Below are 20,012 nucleotides of genomic sequence, written 5' to 3'. Positions count from 1 at the left end.
TCCTTTGGTATTGAAGTATAGGATTATTAAGGAGGCGGACATACCGCAAGTCTCAACCTTATCCTCTACGAAATCTCAGTTCTTAAACATGTATAAATTTTAGGGAACCTTTCAGTACCACATATATACATTTCAGGCCCAAAACTGATATAATACATGACCCCACAATCCACCCATTGATAGTGGACGGCGTGAAGTCATAGGTCACAACGTCCGATGATCCACAATAATAACCTTCACAGCTCGTATAAATCAACCTGACGCCAATGTCCGTTGCACCCCGCACATGATTCACTAGGTGATCTCTCAATACGCCCACATCTTCAATCGGAACCACACGTTAAGGCAATGTTTGAGCATCTCTGGCTCCCTCGTAGTCCATCTGCAGCATCACGAACCGTCGACGCACAACTGATATTGAGTGCGCAATGTCATACGCGAGTGGATACAAAGGAATATGAGATATATGTTTCAAGCTAAATCAATGCCGCACGATAAGGAATCAAAGAAGTGAATATTTTCCTAACAGTTCCATAGCCTCCCGAAGATAAGTACAGATGTCTCCGTACCGATCCACAAGACTCTACTAAACCTGCTTGTGACTTATAACACCTATGAACCTAGTGCTCTGATACCAAGTTGTCTCGACCCCAAAATCCCTCTGTAAGATGTCGTGATGGCACCTAGTCTCTAAGACTAGGTAAGCCTATCAATACGGAATAATAATAAATATCTTAAATAAATAAACTACAATTCAAACAATTTTAACTCCCAAAACCCGGTAGAAATAAGTCACAAGCTTCTAAGAAATTATTCTCAATGTCTCTATATGTCAAGATCTAAATAAAATATAAGGAAGCAACATAAAATGATAGAAGGGGACTCCGGAGTCTGTGGACGCTGGCAGATATACCTCGAAATCTCCGTGCGCAAGTAACTCACTGACGTCTAGGCTGGTAAAATGTACCTGGATCTGCACAAAAAGATGTGCAGAAGCGTAGTATGAGTACACCACAGCGGTACTCAATAAGTACCAAGCCTAACCTCGGTAGAGTAGTGACGAGGTCAAGTGTGGCCCTACTGGAATATAATAATGGCATGGTAAAATGTTTATCAATGTAGTAAAATAAAATGACATTGAAAATGAATCAAATAGTATGTCACATTTAATGACATCAAATAATTACAAATAATATCTCGTGGAATCAAAACAGAATTTCCTTCAACTTTATGAAAATCACAACAATTAATCGAAAGCAACTATGGCCATAAATCAATATCAACAAGGGCACTCACGAGGTACCGCCTCGTAGTCCCAAATCATAAATAAATTCACAATATCTCATTTCCTTATATCACCGCGGGAGCCTTCACAATTTATTTAAAGAAAACATTTTTTTTTCCGAAATAGCATCCCGCATTTTAGCCACCCTTATCACACCGCATGACTTCTAGTAGTTCCCCTACTAGCCATGCGTATCAAGCCACCCTTATCTCACCGCATGCGTTTCAAAACCCAGACCGTATACCACCGCATACGTATCAATATCACAATATATCACAATTTGCACCTCAAGTGCTCAAATAATTTAACTTGCCAAAATAATTCAACAACAATATTTTTCTACAATAAAGAGCTCACGGCTCATGCCAAAATAAATCATCAATAATAGTTTTCCACAATAAAGAGCTCACGGCTCCCTCACAATGAGTATAAAAATATTCAGGAGTAAATAATTTAGGAAAATAATATTTCAAAATCTTTACTACGTTGCTTCAATATCAAGTTTAAAAATGTCAAATACTTCATATTAATAATATTTAATTTAAAGAAAATCAACCTTCAAATAATGCACAGAATAAAAAAAACCAAGTTTCAACTAAACAGGTAAAACAATTAGTAAGAAAAGATCAAACAAATTTGAAGTATGTATCTCAGATCAATGATGAAGAATATATCAAGATAAAATAATTTAATAAATGCGCAACAGTGATCTACACAATTTAAAAATATAATCTTTCGCAATTTAGCCCGTGTACACACTCGTCACCTCGTGCACATGACTTTCAACACATTTCAATAATCACATCAATACCAATCCTAGGGGAAATTTCCCCCACACAAGGTTAGACAAGTCACTTACCTCGACTTGCTCCAATTTAACCAAGTATTATGCTTTTTTCTCGAATTTCCGACTCCGATCGACTTGTATCTAGTCATAATTAATTCGATACAGTCAACAAAAATTATAGTAATCACTTTCATAAGAAAATATTATATTGTCATTAAAAATCTGAAATTAGCTCAAAATTTGTCCGTGGGCCCACATCTCAGAATCCGGCAAAACTTATAAAATCTGACAACCCATTCAATTACGAGTCCACCCATACCAATTTTACCAAAATCCGATAACAACTCGACCTCCAAATCTTAAATTTTCGTTTTTGGAAGATTTTGCAAAAATCTTGATTTCTTCCATTTAAATCCGAAATAAATAATGAATATGACCATGGATTTATGAGATATAATCACATTTGGATATAGGACACTTACCCAAGTTGAAGTCTTGAAGAAATCCTCAAAATCGCCCAAGAACCGTGCTCCAAAACTCCAAAAGGAAATGAAGGAAATGACCATTTTTGGTCCTTAAGTTTCTGCCCCAAAAACACTATTCCGGTCGCTAAAAGTCCAATCCAGTCGCTAAAAGTGTCACATCTGGTCGCTAAAGGTGCACACCAGGACTATTTACACCAGCAGTTTTATTTCACTAAAAAGGCTCTAACTCCATCATACGAACACGGAATTCGACGATTCTTATTCCTATGAGTCACAAATAAAACTACGAACCCATTCGTTTAATCGAAACTCAATTCGGAGCTCATTTTCTCAATGTGATACCAATTTTGCTCGTTAAATAATTAACTCATATTTCGCGCTTAAAACTCAATCGCGACTTGATGAAATTAGACCAAACTTTCCAGATCACTCCTATAATTCATTATCAAAATGTCGAAAGTCTCGAAATCGAATTTCGATCTCTAGAACTAAAAATGGACTTTTGGATCATTACATGCTTATGTTGAAAACATCAAACTCTTCCTCGACAGCCTGTAGTGTATCAATCATAACTTTCTTGTACTCAACTCCAACTGCCAAACGGTTTAAAGTTCTGCAAACTAGATACAAAGTACTACAACTTTTATGTTTTTCTCATCGCCCAACTCCTTATAGATTGCGAGATATAAGCTCCCAAAGTCAGCCCTGTGCAGCAGAAATTTCTGGCGATGCACGCTGCTGTAGCCAAAATCTGCAGTACCAGCTTCAGTCAATTGATCATACCATTTTGTATAAATGTCTGAATGATAAATGGTTTATCATTCTGGAAACTAGAATCAAAGGGCTACAACTTTCATGTTTTGATAATGTTCAGATTCCTTATAGATTTCGAGATATAAGCTTCCAAAATCAGCTCTGCGATTGCACCGGTTGCTGTCCAAAAATAGCTTCTGCAGCAGAAATATTCCAGCAGTTCCTTTTTGTCCGAAATCCACCCTAGGCCCTCGGGACCTTAACCAAATATACCAACATGTCCCAAAATACAATATGAACTTAGTTGAGGCTTCAAAACCATGCCAAACAACGCCAAATTACGAATCGCGCATCGAATCGAATTATGAGTTTTCAATTCTTCCAACTTCTATATTTTGCGCCGAAACATATCAAATCAATTCCGATTGAACTCAAATTTTGCACACAAGTCATAAATGACATAACTGAGTTATGAAAATTTTCAGAATCGGATTTCGACCCCGATATCAAAAAGTCAACCCCTCGGTCAAACTTCTCAAAAATTTAACTTTCGGCATTTCAAGCCTAATTCCACTACGGACTTCCAAATAAAATTCCGATCACGCTTCTAAATTCAAAATCACCATACGGAGTTGTTGGAATCATCAAAATTCTATTCCGGGGTCATTTGCACATAATTCGACATCCGGTCACTATTTGAACTTAAACTTTAAATTCTTTATCAAAATTCCATATCTCGGGCTAGGGACCTCGGAATTTGATTCCGGGCATACGCCTAAGTCCCAAATAACGATACGGACCTACCGGAAATGTCAAAATACTTATCCGAGTCCGTTTGCTCAAAATGTTGACCAAAGTCAACTCAGTTGAGTTTTAAAGCTCTAATTCACATTTTAATCCATTTTTCACCTGAAAACTTTTTCGAAATTTTTTTACGGACTGCACACTCAAGTCGAGTAATGGTAAATAGTGCTTAGATCACATAATAAATTATTAAATTTAAGGATGACATTTTGGGTCATCACAGTGGGAAAATTTATCAACTTGCTATTGATTCTATGAGAAAAAAGTTTAAAAAATATTTTTTCCCTATTCCCCCTATTTATGGTGTTGCTGCATTGTTAAATCCTACTATGAAATTAGGAGGTCCTCAATTTTGGTATGAAACTATTTATAATGGTTTAGCACTTGAAGATGAGGAGTTGTCTACACTTGCGGACGCAATAGCCTCAATTAAAATAAATATTCAAACTATTTATAATGCTTATCAAGTTGCATTAGATCATGCTAGACCAAATGTTCCAACTCCTTCTTCTTCTAGTTCTCAATCATCTAAAAGAAATGCGGGAGTAAGAGCACTTAGTGCTTGGGCGGGGTTCACGGGTTCTAGTACTAGTAATTTTTCACAACTAAATGAGCTTGAAGTTTATTTGTCACAGGAAATTGAGAAAGTGAATCCCGACAGCTCCTTTAATATTTTGGAATGGTGGAAGGACTAAGAAAAACACTTTCCGATTCTTTCAAGGATGGCCCGAGACATTTTAACTATTCAAGCTTCAACAGTGGCATCAGAGAGCGCTTTCAGTCAAGCAAGACCTCAACTCGGTGATTATAGAGCGTCTATGAGGGAGAGCTTGGAAAAATCAGTACTTTTCAGAGATTGGATCCGTTCGGAAAGAAGAAATTTTGGACTTGCTGAATCACAACCAGAGGTAGACGAAGCTTACGAAGAAATGCTAGCTGAACTTGCGGAGGATGATGCTTCGCCTGGAAGCGGTGATGACCAAGCTTCATTTCCGCCACCACCAACGGAAATTCCTCCGGACCTTGAAGGATTTATGAAATTTGTAAGAGATACCATGTAAATTAATATGTAACTTGTATTTTGGCACATCTTGATTAGTTTCTTTTTCTTCTCAATGGTGGTATTAGCACCTTGTTGTGCTCATTCCATAGGGGGAGGAAGACTAAGAAAGATATTGCCATAATTTTTTAATGCTATAATAAAATTATAACACATTGCTTTTAATTTGAATTAAAATATTTATCTTTTTATATATCTTAAGCTGTATATATAGTATAATATAGTATATACTATACTATACTATATATACATCTTACTATATATATATATATATATATATATATATATATATATATATATATATATATGTATATATATATATATATATATATATATAAATATCTCTTTACAATATTTTTGTCTTTAAATTTGAATTAAAATATTTAGGTGACAATTCTATAATATAATTTACAAGGAATTGCCTTAGATATTTTTATTACAATTTTTTTTCTCTAACTTGTATAAAAAAAATTTAAAAAATAGAAAGTATCCATTGGGCCCGCTTAGGCCCGAGACCGGCCCACTTAAACCCGGGACCGTTAGTTCGTGGTCCCGATCCCGGACCGGTTCCAACAAGAAGCCCGTGAAGCCCGAGACTGCTTAGAACTGAGCCCGCAAAGCCCACTTAGGACCAGGCCCGACCCGCATGCCACCCTTATCTACGACTCTAGAAAAATTACACCTGTCTAAGATAACTTGTCCAAGGTAGTCATTGTCTAAACATGCAACTTGAGAATAGGTCACACCAGGTCTATACCAAAAGAGGATAAAGAGCTACATAAAATAAGTCTATTGAAACTATGAAATACATCAGATTTAAACTCGAAGAGAATAGGTCAGTTAAATATATGTTACATTCAACATACTGTACATTGGTTCAACAAATACTGCAGCTCTAAAACAATTGTCTCCAAATGTCTCTGGAATCCTGAAAATGAACCTGAGACTTGAGAGAGAGATCCAGGTGACCACATGTCACGCCCTGATGCTGATCTTGTGCAAATTCACTGTCAGTGGGTTACTGGGCAGATCACGCCCTGATGCTGATACAACAGAAGTTCTCTCCAAATACTGGGCAGATCACTGATGGCTTTGAGCAAGTAATAGTGTGTGCCACCACCCACACGCTACATTTTTTGGTGTACAATCATCGATGGGTACTTCACAAGGATTGTTACGGTCAATTGTATCACTTAGGCCAAGCTGGAATGAAAAGCAAAAGGTTAGATTGAATACTCATGTAAATTTTTTTAATGAATAATAATCTCTCACATACCTGACCATACTTGTTCCATCCCCAGCTATACACTTTGCTATCCTCTAAAGGTTAAAGCAAAAAGTATCTTTAGATACTAACATATAGCAAACGGATAATAGAGATATTAACGTGTTACCCTACTAGTGACAGTTTAGCAATAGTAGACATTATTGTTTTACTAGTAATAGTTTCACAATAAAAAGACATATTTAAGTGCTAGTTGCTTCCTATTGTTTAATTCCTACCGCAGCTGATCGATTTAACACACATTTGATAATGATCAACAGCAAAAAAGGTGTACCACATGGGTAAGACACAAGTATATTCAAACTCACCATCAAAAGTATACTTTGCTACTCATAAAATTCCAAAGATTCAGATATGTACTTGGACAAGACTAATTAGTCATAGTTATGTAAACAATTGCATGTACTGAACAATATCTCCACCACAGATCACCACAAATGGAATAGGTGTGTGAGATCAAACTAAGTGAACTAAAGTTGTCCTCTATGAAGAAAAAAAAGAACTCAGGTTGTCCGGTGGATTAGAGGCCGAAATGCACTTCATCTTCTTGATAGTCTCGACACTTACCTGTCATTATGGCACTATGACGAGCTCCACAAGACACTACTTTGGCATTCTTGTTTTCCAGTATTGAGGCATCCACAAGCCTAGGTGATGTCTGTAACAGAAATCTCCTGTTGAGTTTCTAGTGCCCTCAAACAATAAGGTTTAGAATAATGCATCTGCAAAACTGCCAATATATAAGGAATTATATGGTCTAACTAATTGGCTGTCAAAAATGGACAATTATCTCTTATCCCTCAAGTGCTAGGTATATTTAAAGCCACCACTTCTGGTTGAAAGTTTCTGGACTGTGATTTCAACAAATCCTACTTCTTGGCACATCTCATGGTACGACTAGCCAAACTCTTAGATGACATCATAATTCAGCCTCAACTAGATATTACTATTGGACATTGAAACTGTTGAGTCCACAAACAAGAGTTTATTAGAAAGACACGAAACAAGTGATAAATCTTGGACGCACCTCTGCATGGTCCGCGCCTGTACCTACACCCAATTGGCCAAACTGATTTCCCCCAAAAGTATACACACGGCCATGATCACATAAGCACACAGAATGCCATAGTCCACCTGCCACAGCTTCTATTCTAGTGTTCAATAGAGAAGAGACACAAGTTGGCCTCAGCACGTCATTTGTATTACCTAGTCCACACTGAATACAACGAATGAGACTAGAGGACTTACAAAGAAAAGCAGTGCTTGTTTGAAAAAAAAAATGATATCAAGTGGTGGACATTCTATTCCGGCAACAAAACATATATCGACAACGCTATAAGCAAGATGCGACCTGGCTATGATATTTCCTTGCTCAAGATTAATCAATCTTTTTAATGCTGAAATTGTAGAGAATAGCATGTGAAGAGTTCTTTTATGGATAAGAGGACAAGACATGCATCGCATTTGAAGTGTGATGATAAAAACACTCACCTGCCCATACAATCCCCAGCCAAATGTAAGCAGCACCCCAGCATCTGACAATTGAAACAAATACCCAGGTGAGCAGAAAGATAATCCAGGATGAAGTATCATTTTAACTTCAAGGAGCAAAAAGTAAAGACAATGATTTGAGATGGAGTCTGACTTTGTTGCAAAACGGAGTAACTCAAAGCCATTCAAACTTGAAAACCTTAAACATATTTCCAAAAGCATTCTTCTTTTCTTCTCACAATGTGAAACTTAAATTTGTAAAGTGTCCTTATTAAAAGATATTGGACCCTATGTGGTCAGCAGAAGTACTAAAACTGAACTCAGTGCTAACCTGTGATTACTGCACTATGCCGACCACCACAAGCAATTCTCTTTATGTAGCTCCCCAAAGCTTTATGTGTCTGACTCCCTGGGGTAAGGCTTCCTTGAGGATTCCCAAGACTCCGGTCTGCTCCATGTGAAGACGTATCCAGACATGGTATAAGATGAGGGGTAGCCACTATTTTAATCCTGGAGCCTACGCCAAGCTGCCCTTCACCTCCATAGCCCCAACCCCATACCTGTCCCACATCTAAATCCGGCAAAAATATGATGCATCAGGTGTCTTGCTTTATATTAAAGTTCTTCCATATCTTCGTACTTCATAAGACCTACAAAACTATATGGCGTAACCACAAAGCAACCGACTTCACTTCCAAAATGACAGCAACACACTACAACCTGCATGGAGGAGTGAAGTTACCTGACAATGCTAATGTGTGGCGCCCTCCTGCAGCAACTGAGGTTATCTTCACCCCAGGATCCAGTTCTACAATACAAGGTGGTGCAGAAAGGGATTCGTCAGCAGGTGGTGGGCTTTCGAGTTCTTGTTTAGCTGTCACTGTTCTTCTCCTCTTTGTAGTTTCTTCAGCCTTTTTATTATCTTGGTGAGCGACTGAACTACCAGTTAACTTGGAGCCTTGAGACTGAGGGCTCTCTGCAAAAATTAGTCTTTGTAGTATTAGTTAACTCTCCAGAGATAAACATGCAGATGAACTTGCCAAAATCTTAACTGGTTCAAATTGGAAACCAACTTCCATTACCTTGCTCAGTTAATACTGAACTTTCTTTCCGAAAAGCATCCCCCCCTTCAACACTTCCTCCAGCAGCGAAATTTAAAACAAGCTTGGAAGAAGGCACACATTCTTTCCAGCCCCACGTGTATACATCATTCTTTTCTGTACAGAAATATAAATATTTTATAACCATATGTCTCCGCTTATCTTTCTTATGGTTTGAAGTAGAAAAAAAGAGAAGAAAAGAAAAGAAATGAGATTGAGAAGGTTCCTGCAAATAACATTCTGAATTAGCTGAAGGGTGACTGACAGCTCAGAAAGACTGGGCAACAGTACATCACCTGTAACAGATACAATATGTGCCCAACCAGCTGCAGCTTTCACGACTGGATCATCAGTTGGAAGCGGAAATGGCTCTGGAGTCTCCTTGATAAATGCAGTAATGAAAGAAGATAGCAACATCAATTTTAAGTGATCGATATAAACGAGTCCACACAAGAAAGATTTGCCACAATACCCCATGTTTTCCTGAAGTCAAGTAGCTTTGGCCTTGATCATCTGCAGAACCCCACGTGATAAGTTTTCCAGACCCTGCTGCCAATTCATCAAACTGTTAGAATTATGTATATAAGTATGCTTAGTCCCACATTGAAATACGAGTAGTATGTATTGTGTAGAGTATAATTATAAATAGGGATCCTTGTATTAACTATTTGACGCTACTTTTTCTCCTATTTGCTTATCGCCTTTCTCCCCCCTCTGCCCTCCTCTTCTTCTCCCCTATTCTTCCTTTCCATCTTTTCTTGAGCCGAGGGTCTATCGGAAACAGCCTCTCTACCTCTCCAGGTAGGGGTAAGGTCTGCGTACTCACTACCCTCCCCGGACCCCACCCGTGGGATTATACTGGGTATGTTGTTGTTGTTGGATCCTTGTATTATAGTATGTACATTAATAATATAGTTTTCCCGTGCTAGTTCTCACACAAATAATACATAGTTAAACCACATAAAATCAACGGTCGCGGAGCTGTCGTCATTTTCAAGATGGAAACCATCTGCAGAACCCCACGTGATAAGTTTTCCAGACCCTGCTGCCAATTCATCAAACTGTTAGAATTATGTATATAAGTATGCTTAGTCCCACATTGAAATACGAGTAGTATGTATTGTGTAGAGTATAATTATAAATAGGGATCCTTGTATTAACTATTTGACGCTACTTTTTTTCCTATTTGCTTATCGCCTTTCTCCCCCCTCTGCCCTCCTCTTCTTCTCGCGGAGCTGTCGTCATTTTCAAGATGGAAATCACTGAGAAGATGTGGAAAAAGGAATGAGATTGGAATGGACGGAGAGATCCAGTGTGGAACCTTTCCTTTTTTATTCTCAAGATGATGTCCTTTGCCCCATGTTAAATATACCAAAACAGTGATCAATGGAGGCTGGAAAATCAATCAAGGCCCTGTAACTCAAACATAAGTGTTCATGATGGAACACTAATCTCAAAGCACAAGGATTAGTTGTTTTCCCTTGGTAGGTGCAATTTCAACTGTCTCTTATAGCTTGTGTATATTCATAGACAGCTTACAAAGAAGCATCTCTCTCTTCTGACAAGCAACAATGCTCTGCTGAGTTGTGCTTATGTGAACTACAATTCTTATCTTATGATAGTAGACATTCATGACTCAACGCACAAGGCTTAGTTGGTTAGTGTTGGTCAGATGCAATTCCGACTGTCTGATTTGGTATTATAACTAGTATCTCTTCATCAACACCTTGAACAAAAATGCATCTCTTCAATTTTTACCTCAATTATTTTGCTAGCATTCCTTATCACATACTTATCGTAATACAGCATGTACAGCAGTAATTGATTGGGAGGGTGATCAGATGTCATGATGTATACATGTTATAATCATGATGCATACATTATAATTATTATGTATCAATGACACTTGGGTGCCAAGACGAGTCACCAAGGCTTACAAGCTCACTTATGTTTTGAACATTCTTCAAACAATGCTTTGCATGTTTATGTTATATGAAGCATTACATTGAAAATGCGAAATTTTATTTAAAAAACTTGATTCAACTTTTAGAGGCATTTTATTTGAAAAACTGAATTTTATACTTGCCCCATGCTATGTCATACAGATTCTGTCAGTCTCGAACACCAGAGTTGAGCACCACATCCATAATTTCAGCGGCAAGCCCCATACTTGACCCATTGTGGCACCTTTTGTTCTTCCTTTCTTTGACATTGTAAGGTTATGTTCTGTCTCGAATTCATATTATTGTAGTCTTAAGAAGCTCCATGACCACTTACGGGTAGATATTAGTTTTGGAATGAACACATATGTCGCCTCATGATGACACCTCTCTTGATATGGTTAAGAGGGTGTTTGGCTAAGCTTATAAGCTGGTCAAACTGGCTTATAAGTACATTTTGATTTATCTATGCGTTTGGTAAACACATAAAGTGCTTATAAGCTAAGTACTTAAAAAGTCCAAAACAACCAAAAGCCAATATTTGGTCACCCCAACATAACGGTTTTCAGCTTATAAGCACTTTTGGTTTGACCGTAATTTTTACTATTTTATCCTTACAAAACAACAACAACAATAACTACGTCTCAATCCCAAACAAGTTGACGTCGTTTATATGAATCCTCGCTTCTAAGTTCAACTAATATCATTATCATACCAAATAAAGTAAAAGTAATAATAATAATAATAATAACGGAAAAGGGCCAAAAATACCCCTAACGTATTGAAAATGGCTCAAAAATGCCCCCCGTTAACCTTTTGGTCTAAAAATACCCTTAACGTTTTATTTTTGGCTCACATATATACCCTTAACGTTTTATTTTTGGCTCACAGATACCCTTGAAATTAACAAAACATGAATGGTAAATTTTTGGCTCACCTTCCATCAATATACCATATATTTTTTATATGTATTTTATACCACATATATAAATTATATATATACAACATATTTTCGTTTTTTATTATAGCTAATTTTACTTTTTCATTTATTTTTTTTAATATATTTTTAAAACTCCAACTTGAAACTACTCCCCAATTTGAATGAGTAGTTATTGTTTTTATATTTTCGTTTTTTTAACATAGCTAATTATAAGATATCTATATTTATTAATTATTAATTCAAATAGAGTAACCAATTAATTCAAAATTTAAAAAGATTTTTTTTAGTTAAAAAGGTACTAGTTTGTTTTGTCTTAATAATGCCACTTGGCTTTTTGTGGTTATGCCACTTGTCTTAATAATGTGCTTTAGCCTCTCCTTTTATTATATATAGATATGTGATAAATTAGATAATAGAGGTATATATAAAGTATAAAATACACAACTTTAAAGAATATGTATGGTATATTTTGTTTGTTTACATGTATTATGATGTATATACATAATTTATATATGTGGTATAAAATACATATAAAAAATATATGGTATATTGATGGAAGGTGAGCCAAAAATTTACCATCCATGTTTTGTTAGTTTCAAGGGTATATGTGATCCAAAAATAAAACGTTAAGGGTATTTTTAGACCAAAAGGTTAACGGAGGGCATTTTTGAGCCATTTTCAATACGTTAGGGGTATTTTTGGCCCTTTTCCGTAATAATAATAATAATAATAATAATAATAATAGTAGTAGTAGTAGTAGTAGGAGTAGTAGAAATTCCCTAAATAATAATAATAATAATAATAATAATAGTAGTAGTAGTAGTAATAATAATAATAATAATAGTAGAAATTCCCTAACAAGTCTATACAATACTCTCAATTAGTAGATATCACCTAGATGGATCTTTTTCTTCCATAGTTCCATTGTGTCCTATCTTTAGCAAAATTTGCATTGATTCTAAGAATTGGTAAGTCTCTCAGGACAATTATCTTCCATGTGATTTTAGCTCTATCCCATTCCCTTTAAACATCTTCAACAATAACCCAGTATAATCCCACTAGTGGGGTATGAGGAGGGTAGTTTGTACGCAGACCTTACCCCTACCCTAGGGTAAAGAGGCTGTTTCCGATAGACCCTCGGCTCCCTCCCTCCAAGAACACCCCACCTTGCTCTTGGGGTGACTCGAATTCACAACCTCTTGGTTGGAAGTGGAGGGTGCTCACTACTACAGCAACCCACTCTTGTCCCTTTTAAACATCTTCATTCACCATTATTCCAAACCTACAAACCGGTAATGTTATCAAAGGTTAAAGCACGCTTAAGCCCTAAAGCGAGGCTCAAAACATGTTGAGCGCTTCGCCTCGCTTAGCGGGCGCTTCAATGTTTTTCCTTGCCAATGAACGTAATCCTGAAGAGGCAACAATCAACAATTGATATTTTATTTATTGTAAATTTTCTTCAATTTCTTTGTCCATATATATGGTATTCATACTTATAGATATTAGTCTTGGACTGCACATACATATAATTTTTTTTTCATTTGCGCCTTTCTTCATTAAAGCTCACACTTTATTTGTGCTTTGAGCTTAAAGGCCAATAGACCTTAGAGCTTTTTTACGCTTTTCACCTTTGATAACACAGCGAATCGGTGCATTTATAAGTCGACGCAAGATATGACTAAACCATCTCAAGCGGCCTTTTCTAATTTTATCCTCAATGCATCCTGCTTGCACCTTCTGGCAACTGTGGTCATTCTTTATCTTATCTAATCTTTTTATGATTACATATTCATCTAATCATCCGCATCTCTGCAACATTCATATTGTGAATATGTTAAACTTTAGCAGCCCAACAATCACTACCATATATCATGGTCGGTCTTATAGCTATTCTATAGAACTTACCAAAGTGAAAGATGCATTCTTTCATTACATGACACCCTAATAGCAGTTTTGCATTTCAACCATTTTATTTTAATCCTACGAACATCTTCATCATCATTCCCTTCTCTTGAAACGATGAATCTAGATATCCAAATTGTTTGCATTTTGGGACAGCAAAACCTTCTAGTCCCACCTTAACTTCACTCTTTTCATGCTGACTAAACTTGCAATGCAAGTGTTCGGTCTTACTTTTACTTGTTCTAAAACTCTTACTTAGTAAGGTACTTCTATGTACTTCAAGCTTTTGGTTGACACCCTCACTAGTTTCATCAATTGACACAATATCATCAGCAAATAGAAAACATTAAAGTGGAAGCGAAGAAGGTGGCGTACCTGAAGTTTGTAGGGAGCACAGGCGAGAAGAAGAAAGGAGAGCGAATAGAGAGAGGTATAAGGTAACTAGGAAGGAGGCGAAGTTGGCAGTCACGGAGGCTAAGACTGCGGTATTTGGTTGTCTGTACAAAGGCGGGGAGAAGAAGTTATTCCGGCTGGCCAAGGCAAGAGAGAGGAAGGCTCAGGATCTGGACCAAGTGAGGTGCATCAAAGACGAGAACGGTAGAGTATTGATGGGAGAGGCTCGGATTAAGCACAAATGACAAACTTACTTTCATAAGCTTCTGAATGAAGAGGGGGACTGAGATATTGTGCTAGGTGAATTGGGACATTCCGAGAGTCACCAAAACTTTAGGTATTGTAGGTGCATTAAGGTTGAGGAGGTCGTGGGGGCTATGCGTAAGATGAGTACGGGCAGAGCAACCGGGCCAAACGAAATTCGGGTAGTATTTTAGAGGTGTGTGTGTGTAGAGCAGGCTTGGAGTGGTTGATTGGGTTGTTTAATGCTATTTTAAAGACAAAGAGGATGCCAGATGAAGATGGTGAAAGAGAGGGTGATGAGGATGGTGTCTATATCCGACAACCAGTTCGGGTTCATGCCGGGTCGTTCTACTACGGAAGCTATCCACCTTATTAGGAGGCTGGTGGAACAGTACAGGTATAAGAAAAAGGATCTGCAATGCAATAGTGTTTATTGACCTGGAGAAAGCGTATGACAAGGTCCCTAGCGAGGTTCTTTGGAGATGTCATAAGGCAAAAGGTGCCCCGGTTGCTTACATTAAGGCGATTAAGGACATGTATGATAGAGCTAAGACTCGGGTTAGGGCATTGGGGGGCGACTCAGAACAATTTTCAGTTGTTATGGGGTTACACCAAGGATCTGTGCTCAGTTAGTTCTTATTTGCCCCAGTGATGGACACACTGACACACCATTTCCAAAGGGAGGTGCCATAATGTCTGTTATTCGCTGACAACATAGTTCTGATTGATGAGACGCAAGACGGCGTTTACGAGAGACTAGAGGTTTGGGGATAGGCCCTTGAGTCTAAGGGTTTCAAGTTGAGCAGGACTAACACAGAATACCTGGAGTCAGAGGCGGAGCTAGGATTTGATGTGTGTGGGTTCTAAATTTTAAAATAAAACATTGCTTTCAGAGGGAATCGAACCCCATCTTTCCCAGCTAACCCACAACCCTTACCAAGACCCCTTTTGTTACTGGGTTCGGCAGTATATATTTATATAGATTTAGTAAATATTTCAATACAAATATAGAGTTCCGGAAAAAGTCACTAGGTTAGCCCGAACCCGCAACAACTGCTGTAGCTCCGCCCCTGCCTGGAGTGCAAGTTCAGTGCCGAGTCGAGGGAAGCGGGCATGGACGTGAGGCTTGAATCACAGGTCGTCCGCAAGAAAGACATTTTCAAGTACCTTGGGTCGGTTATCCAGAGGAATGGGGAGATCGGCAAGGATGACACACATCGTATAGGGATAGAGTGGATGAAATGAAGGTTAGCATATGAAGTCATGTGTGACAAAAAAGTACCACCGATACTCAAAGGTAAGTTTATAGAGCGGTGGTTAAACCGTCCATGTTGTATGGGGCTGAGCATTGGCCAGTTAAGAAATCACATATCCAGAATATGAAAGTAGCATAAATGAGAATGTTGAGGTGGATGTGCGCGCACACTAGGATGAATAAGATTAGGAATGAAGATATTCGGGAGAAGGTGGGCGTGACTCTTATGGATGACAAGATGTGGGAAGCGAGACCCAGATAGTTCGGGCACGTGCGGAGGAAAAGCCTGAATGCCCTGAAAAGGATGTGTGAGCAATTGGCTTTGACGGGTACAAGAGAGGCCGAGGGCGGCCTAAAAAATATTGGGGAGAGGTGATCAGGCAGGACATAGCGTGGCTTTAGACGGTTGTAAATAGCGCTCGCCTCAACACTAATAGCGAGAGGCGTAGCGATGCGAGCCTCCATCGCTTTTCTGCTATGTTGCGCTGCGTTTTACAAATAGAACTCGCCTCTGCCTGTGTAGCGAGAAGCGACAATGTGGCGAGATGCAACTGTAGCGTCGCTTTTTTAAAAAAAACAAAAAAAAGTGCAGAGATTAAAGAAAAAGGTCGTGATTTGGGCTATGAGCTTTCAGACGTTTCTTTCTTCTTCAAGCTTCAAACAGCAGAGCAGCCACAATGATTTCGACCCAGCCACATTTGAAAGCTTCAAGTTTTTGCCATCTTCTTCTTCATCTATGTCGACCCAGGTATGCTTCTCTTCTTCTTCTTCGAGTTTCCTTTTTTTTTTTTCTTTCTTCTTCATCTTTCATCTTTCTTCTTTCTCCTTTCTTTTTTTTGTTTGTTTTGGCTCTGTTTTTTATCGAGCAATACACTCAATAGAACAAAGAGTGTTCTTGCTCTGATTTCTCTTCGTTTTTTTTCTTCTCTTTTTTTTTTTGGCTCTGTTGTTTTTGATCGAGCAGCTCAGCAGAGAGATTTTTCTTCTTTCTTTCTTTCTTCTTTCTTCTTTTTTTTTGGCTCTGTTTTTTCAATTCTTTTACTGTTGGGCACAGACAGAGTGTTTCTTCAAAGTTTCAAACCTGAAATTTCCTCCTTTTTTTTAGTTATAGAGCAGAATTAATTGCATATTGACTTGATAATTTTTTCCTATAAAACAATATTGAAATGGCGTCATCCGATGGTAATTTTAGACTTTTAGTTTATGAATCTACTATCACTATCTATTGAGTTTTTAATTTTTGAATTGATATATTTATTAATATATTATTGCTATTGAGTTTTTAGTTATATATATAATATTTTATTTTTTTGTATAAATTGTCGCTTCACATCAAAAAGGCAAGCACTTCGCTGCTCGCCTCTCGCCTCAGTGAAGCGGGCCCTCGTCGCTATTTGTCGCCGCACGCTATCCAAAACGCGGGTCTAAGTCTGTATTTCACACCACCCAATGACTTCTACTACATGCAGTAATCAGCCTCAACATCTTTAGTCCAAATCCAAACAATGTGAGGCTAGTATAATAGGGTTTTGTCTTAGACTGCTAGTGGTTAATGTTGTGTTCACACTATTCTTCCGTTGTTCATTGTGCCAGGCCTTATATGGTATTGTTATTGCTTTTTCATCTATTTTCTGGCTCTTACGATGCTGATATTATCTTCCTGGCTTCTGTTGCTGTTACTGATCTATTGTCTCTTTTCGTCTTCTTGAGCCGAGGGTCTAGCGAAAACAGCCTCTCTACTCTTCCGGGGTAGGGGTAAGGTTTGCGTACACACTACCCTCCCCAGACCCCGCTTGTAGGATTTTACTGGTTTGTTGTTGTTGCTGTTGTTACTATCTTCGCACATTCATCTCGCTGCATAACTTGGGTAAAAAATAGGGGCTCAATGTCGACCCTTAATGTAGACCCACTAGTGCGAGAAACTCCTTTGTATCTCGTATTATGGTTTTTACACTAGTAACGACCCCTTTATACATATCCTTTATGGCATGTATATATTTATTATGAATTATTTTCTTCTCCATCACCCACCAACGGACCTTTCGTGATACTCTACCATATGTTTCCTCTAAGTCAATGAACACCATATTTTGTCCTTCATATTATTTTTTAATTGTCAAAATATCTTTTCTAACTTTATTTAGGACTGAGGCATAGTTGTTGTTGTTGTATCAAAATATCTTTCCCGAAACAAAATTCCCAAATTCCTCTCCACTCTATGTTTGTCAGATCCTCAAAAAGTAGTGCATTTTTGGAGGATCCAATACGATTAAGACAATATTTTAGGAAAGTTCGAGCAACATAACTCCTACGTCTAACTTCAAAGATGTATTTATTGTCCTATGGAAAAAAATATTTGAATTTGGCAAGAACCTTATTAAAAAATCTACCCTAATACCGAGGAATTGACCAAGTATATATTACTTCTATTTAGGGGTTCTACAACACCAGTAGGTTTGGATCAAACCATGTATTTGTGTTAGGATCAAACCCTATATATATGTTAAAAAATCTACTCAATATGTAGAAATAATTTATCTAGAACCCAATAAGCCGCATTGTCTAGAACTCAGACCCGTAAACTTAACTCTGCCGAGGCCTCATACCCTCAACCAATGTGACGCTGTTACAAATAAAATGAAATTACACATAGGCAGGCGTCTTCCTAATCGTCACATTTAGCTATACCAAATTAACTTACTTTTTTTTTATTCACTTCATTAATATGAGGAAAAACTCACGTCTAACCTGCTAAGATCTAAGTCAAACTTGCTACCTACATTCATAGTCGCAGATCTCACTATATGAATATCAATGAAAAGCTTGCCACACAAAGCTAGAAGAAGTAAGAGATTTACTTTTTCTAATTCATAAAAATCCGTAAACATAGAGAAAAATTCGCGTAGGAACACAAATTCAAAGAGAAAATAAGTATATAACCTGAAATGGCCATGGCGAACCCACAACCTCCACCACAAACATCCTTCCATGATTGAACATCGATGCCGGTCTCCGGCGACTGAACGGCCACCGGAGAATTTAACGGCGACTTATGAGTGAATACTCCGGGAAGATATCCCCACATTAACACCTTATACCTCTTCTCCTCATCATTCTCTTCCTCCATTTTCTCCACTTCCTTTTCTCTTTCACCATTTCCGTTCATTACTTCGGAAAATCGAAATTCACAAAATCGAAATACAATATTCTCTGTAAAAATTTTGGTTCCAGAAGCAACTGGAAGCTACTAGAAGTCGAAGTTTTAAAAATTGAATTAATCGAAGGTGGTGGAAATAAAATAATGCGACAAATCCGGGGCGTATCATTAACAGGTTAATTCATAGTGCCACGTCGGATCTTATTGGTCCCAGAAGGACACGTGTTCGATGGTGGAGGCTCTTCTGTTGTAAGCCACGAATTCATTAGAAGTTTCTGGAAATCTAGGGGGTTAATACCTACCCCAGATATAGCCGTCCCTCGCGTGCGTGCGACGTGATGTATCTTGAACTGACGTGGCATAATGTCATCCGTACGATGTGAGATGCTCGCCACATCAACGGACAGCGTGCCAGTAGCCAACTTGAGAGTTGATTTAGATTATCGTTAGATTGGGATGATATTCTTTGTAATTAATTGATGGGCAAAGGGTCAAATATTCTCTTATACCTTCGAAAATTTTTTAAGAATATCCCTTATTATATTATTGAGTTATTTATATCCCTTCAATCATATTTTGGGTTAAAATATATCACTCATTTAAACGGAAGGACACGTGTCATCGTCCGGTTGGTCACTTCTAAATAGCTCCTAATTAATTAAAAAGTAATTTTCTGAAATAATTATTTTTTGTAAAAACTGGAAAAACTGAATTTTTTTACTAAAAACTGAAAAAAACGAAAATATTTTTTTTTCAGTTTTTACAAAAATATTGCTTTAAAAAAACTGAAAATATTTTCTAAAATAATATTTTTTTAAAAACTGAAAAAAAAAACTGAAAAGCAATTTTTTAAAATAATATTTTTGTAAAAACTGAAAAAAATGAATGTTTTTTTACTAAAAAATCAAAAAATCAAAAATAGTTTTTTGTAGTTTTTAGAACAGTATTGCTTTACAAAAAACTAAAAAATAGTTTTTAAAGCAGTATTTTTTGTAAAAACTAAAAAAAAAACTGAAAAGTAATTTTCTAAAGTAAAGTTTTTGTAAAAACTGTAAAAATAATTTTTTTTTCATTTTTTAGTTTAAAAAATTTCAATTTCGTCCACTTTTTAATTTTTTTAGAAAATTGCTTT

General features: G+C 37.3%; 1 protein-coding gene across 7 annotated transcripts; it reads right to left on the bottom strand.

The window, feature by feature from the left end:
• Nucleotides 1-5,928: 5,928 nt before the first annotated feature.
• On the bottom strand, nt 5,929-19,026 carry LOC107781813 (ultraviolet-B receptor UVR8). Of its 7 annotated transcripts, none has more exons than XR_012699492.1 (11): nt 18,664-19,026; nt 9,523-9,599; nt 9,347-9,431; nt 9,033-9,167; nt 8,693-8,926; nt 8,282-8,521; nt 7,951-7,994; nt 7,487-7,675; nt 7,027-7,189; nt 6,451-6,494; nt 5,929-6,377 (listed from the first exon to the last, which is right to left on the bottom strand). XR_012699492.1 is itself a non-coding variant. In XM_016602594.2 (11 exons), exons 1-11 carry the CDS (start codon nt 18,887-18,889, stop codon nt 6,255-6,257), a joined length of 1,488 nt encoding a protein of 495 aa, XP_016458080.1. In that variant the 5' UTR covers nt 18,890-19,026; the 3' UTR covers nt 5,929-6,254. The 7 variants fall into 7 exon arrangements, 5 of the variants coding, with proteins under 5 accessions (XP_016458080.1, XP_016458081.1, XP_016458087.1 ...); XR_012699491.1 differs by having other exon boundaries at nt 7,027-7,181; XM_016602594.2 differs by having other exon boundaries at nt 7,027-7,117.
• Nucleotides 19,027-20,012: the final 986 nt, after the last annotated feature.

This window comes from Nicotiana tabacum, chromosome 2 (assembly GCF_000715075.1).
Source record: "Nicotiana tabacum cultivar K326 chromosome 2, ASM71507v2, whole genome shotgun sequence".
In the NCBI taxonomy this organism is placed as follows: domain Eukaryota; kingdom Viridiplantae; phylum Streptophyta; class Magnoliopsida; order Solanales; family Solanaceae; genus Nicotiana; species Nicotiana tabacum.
This window is presented reverse-complemented; position numbering and strand designations above follow the sequence as displayed.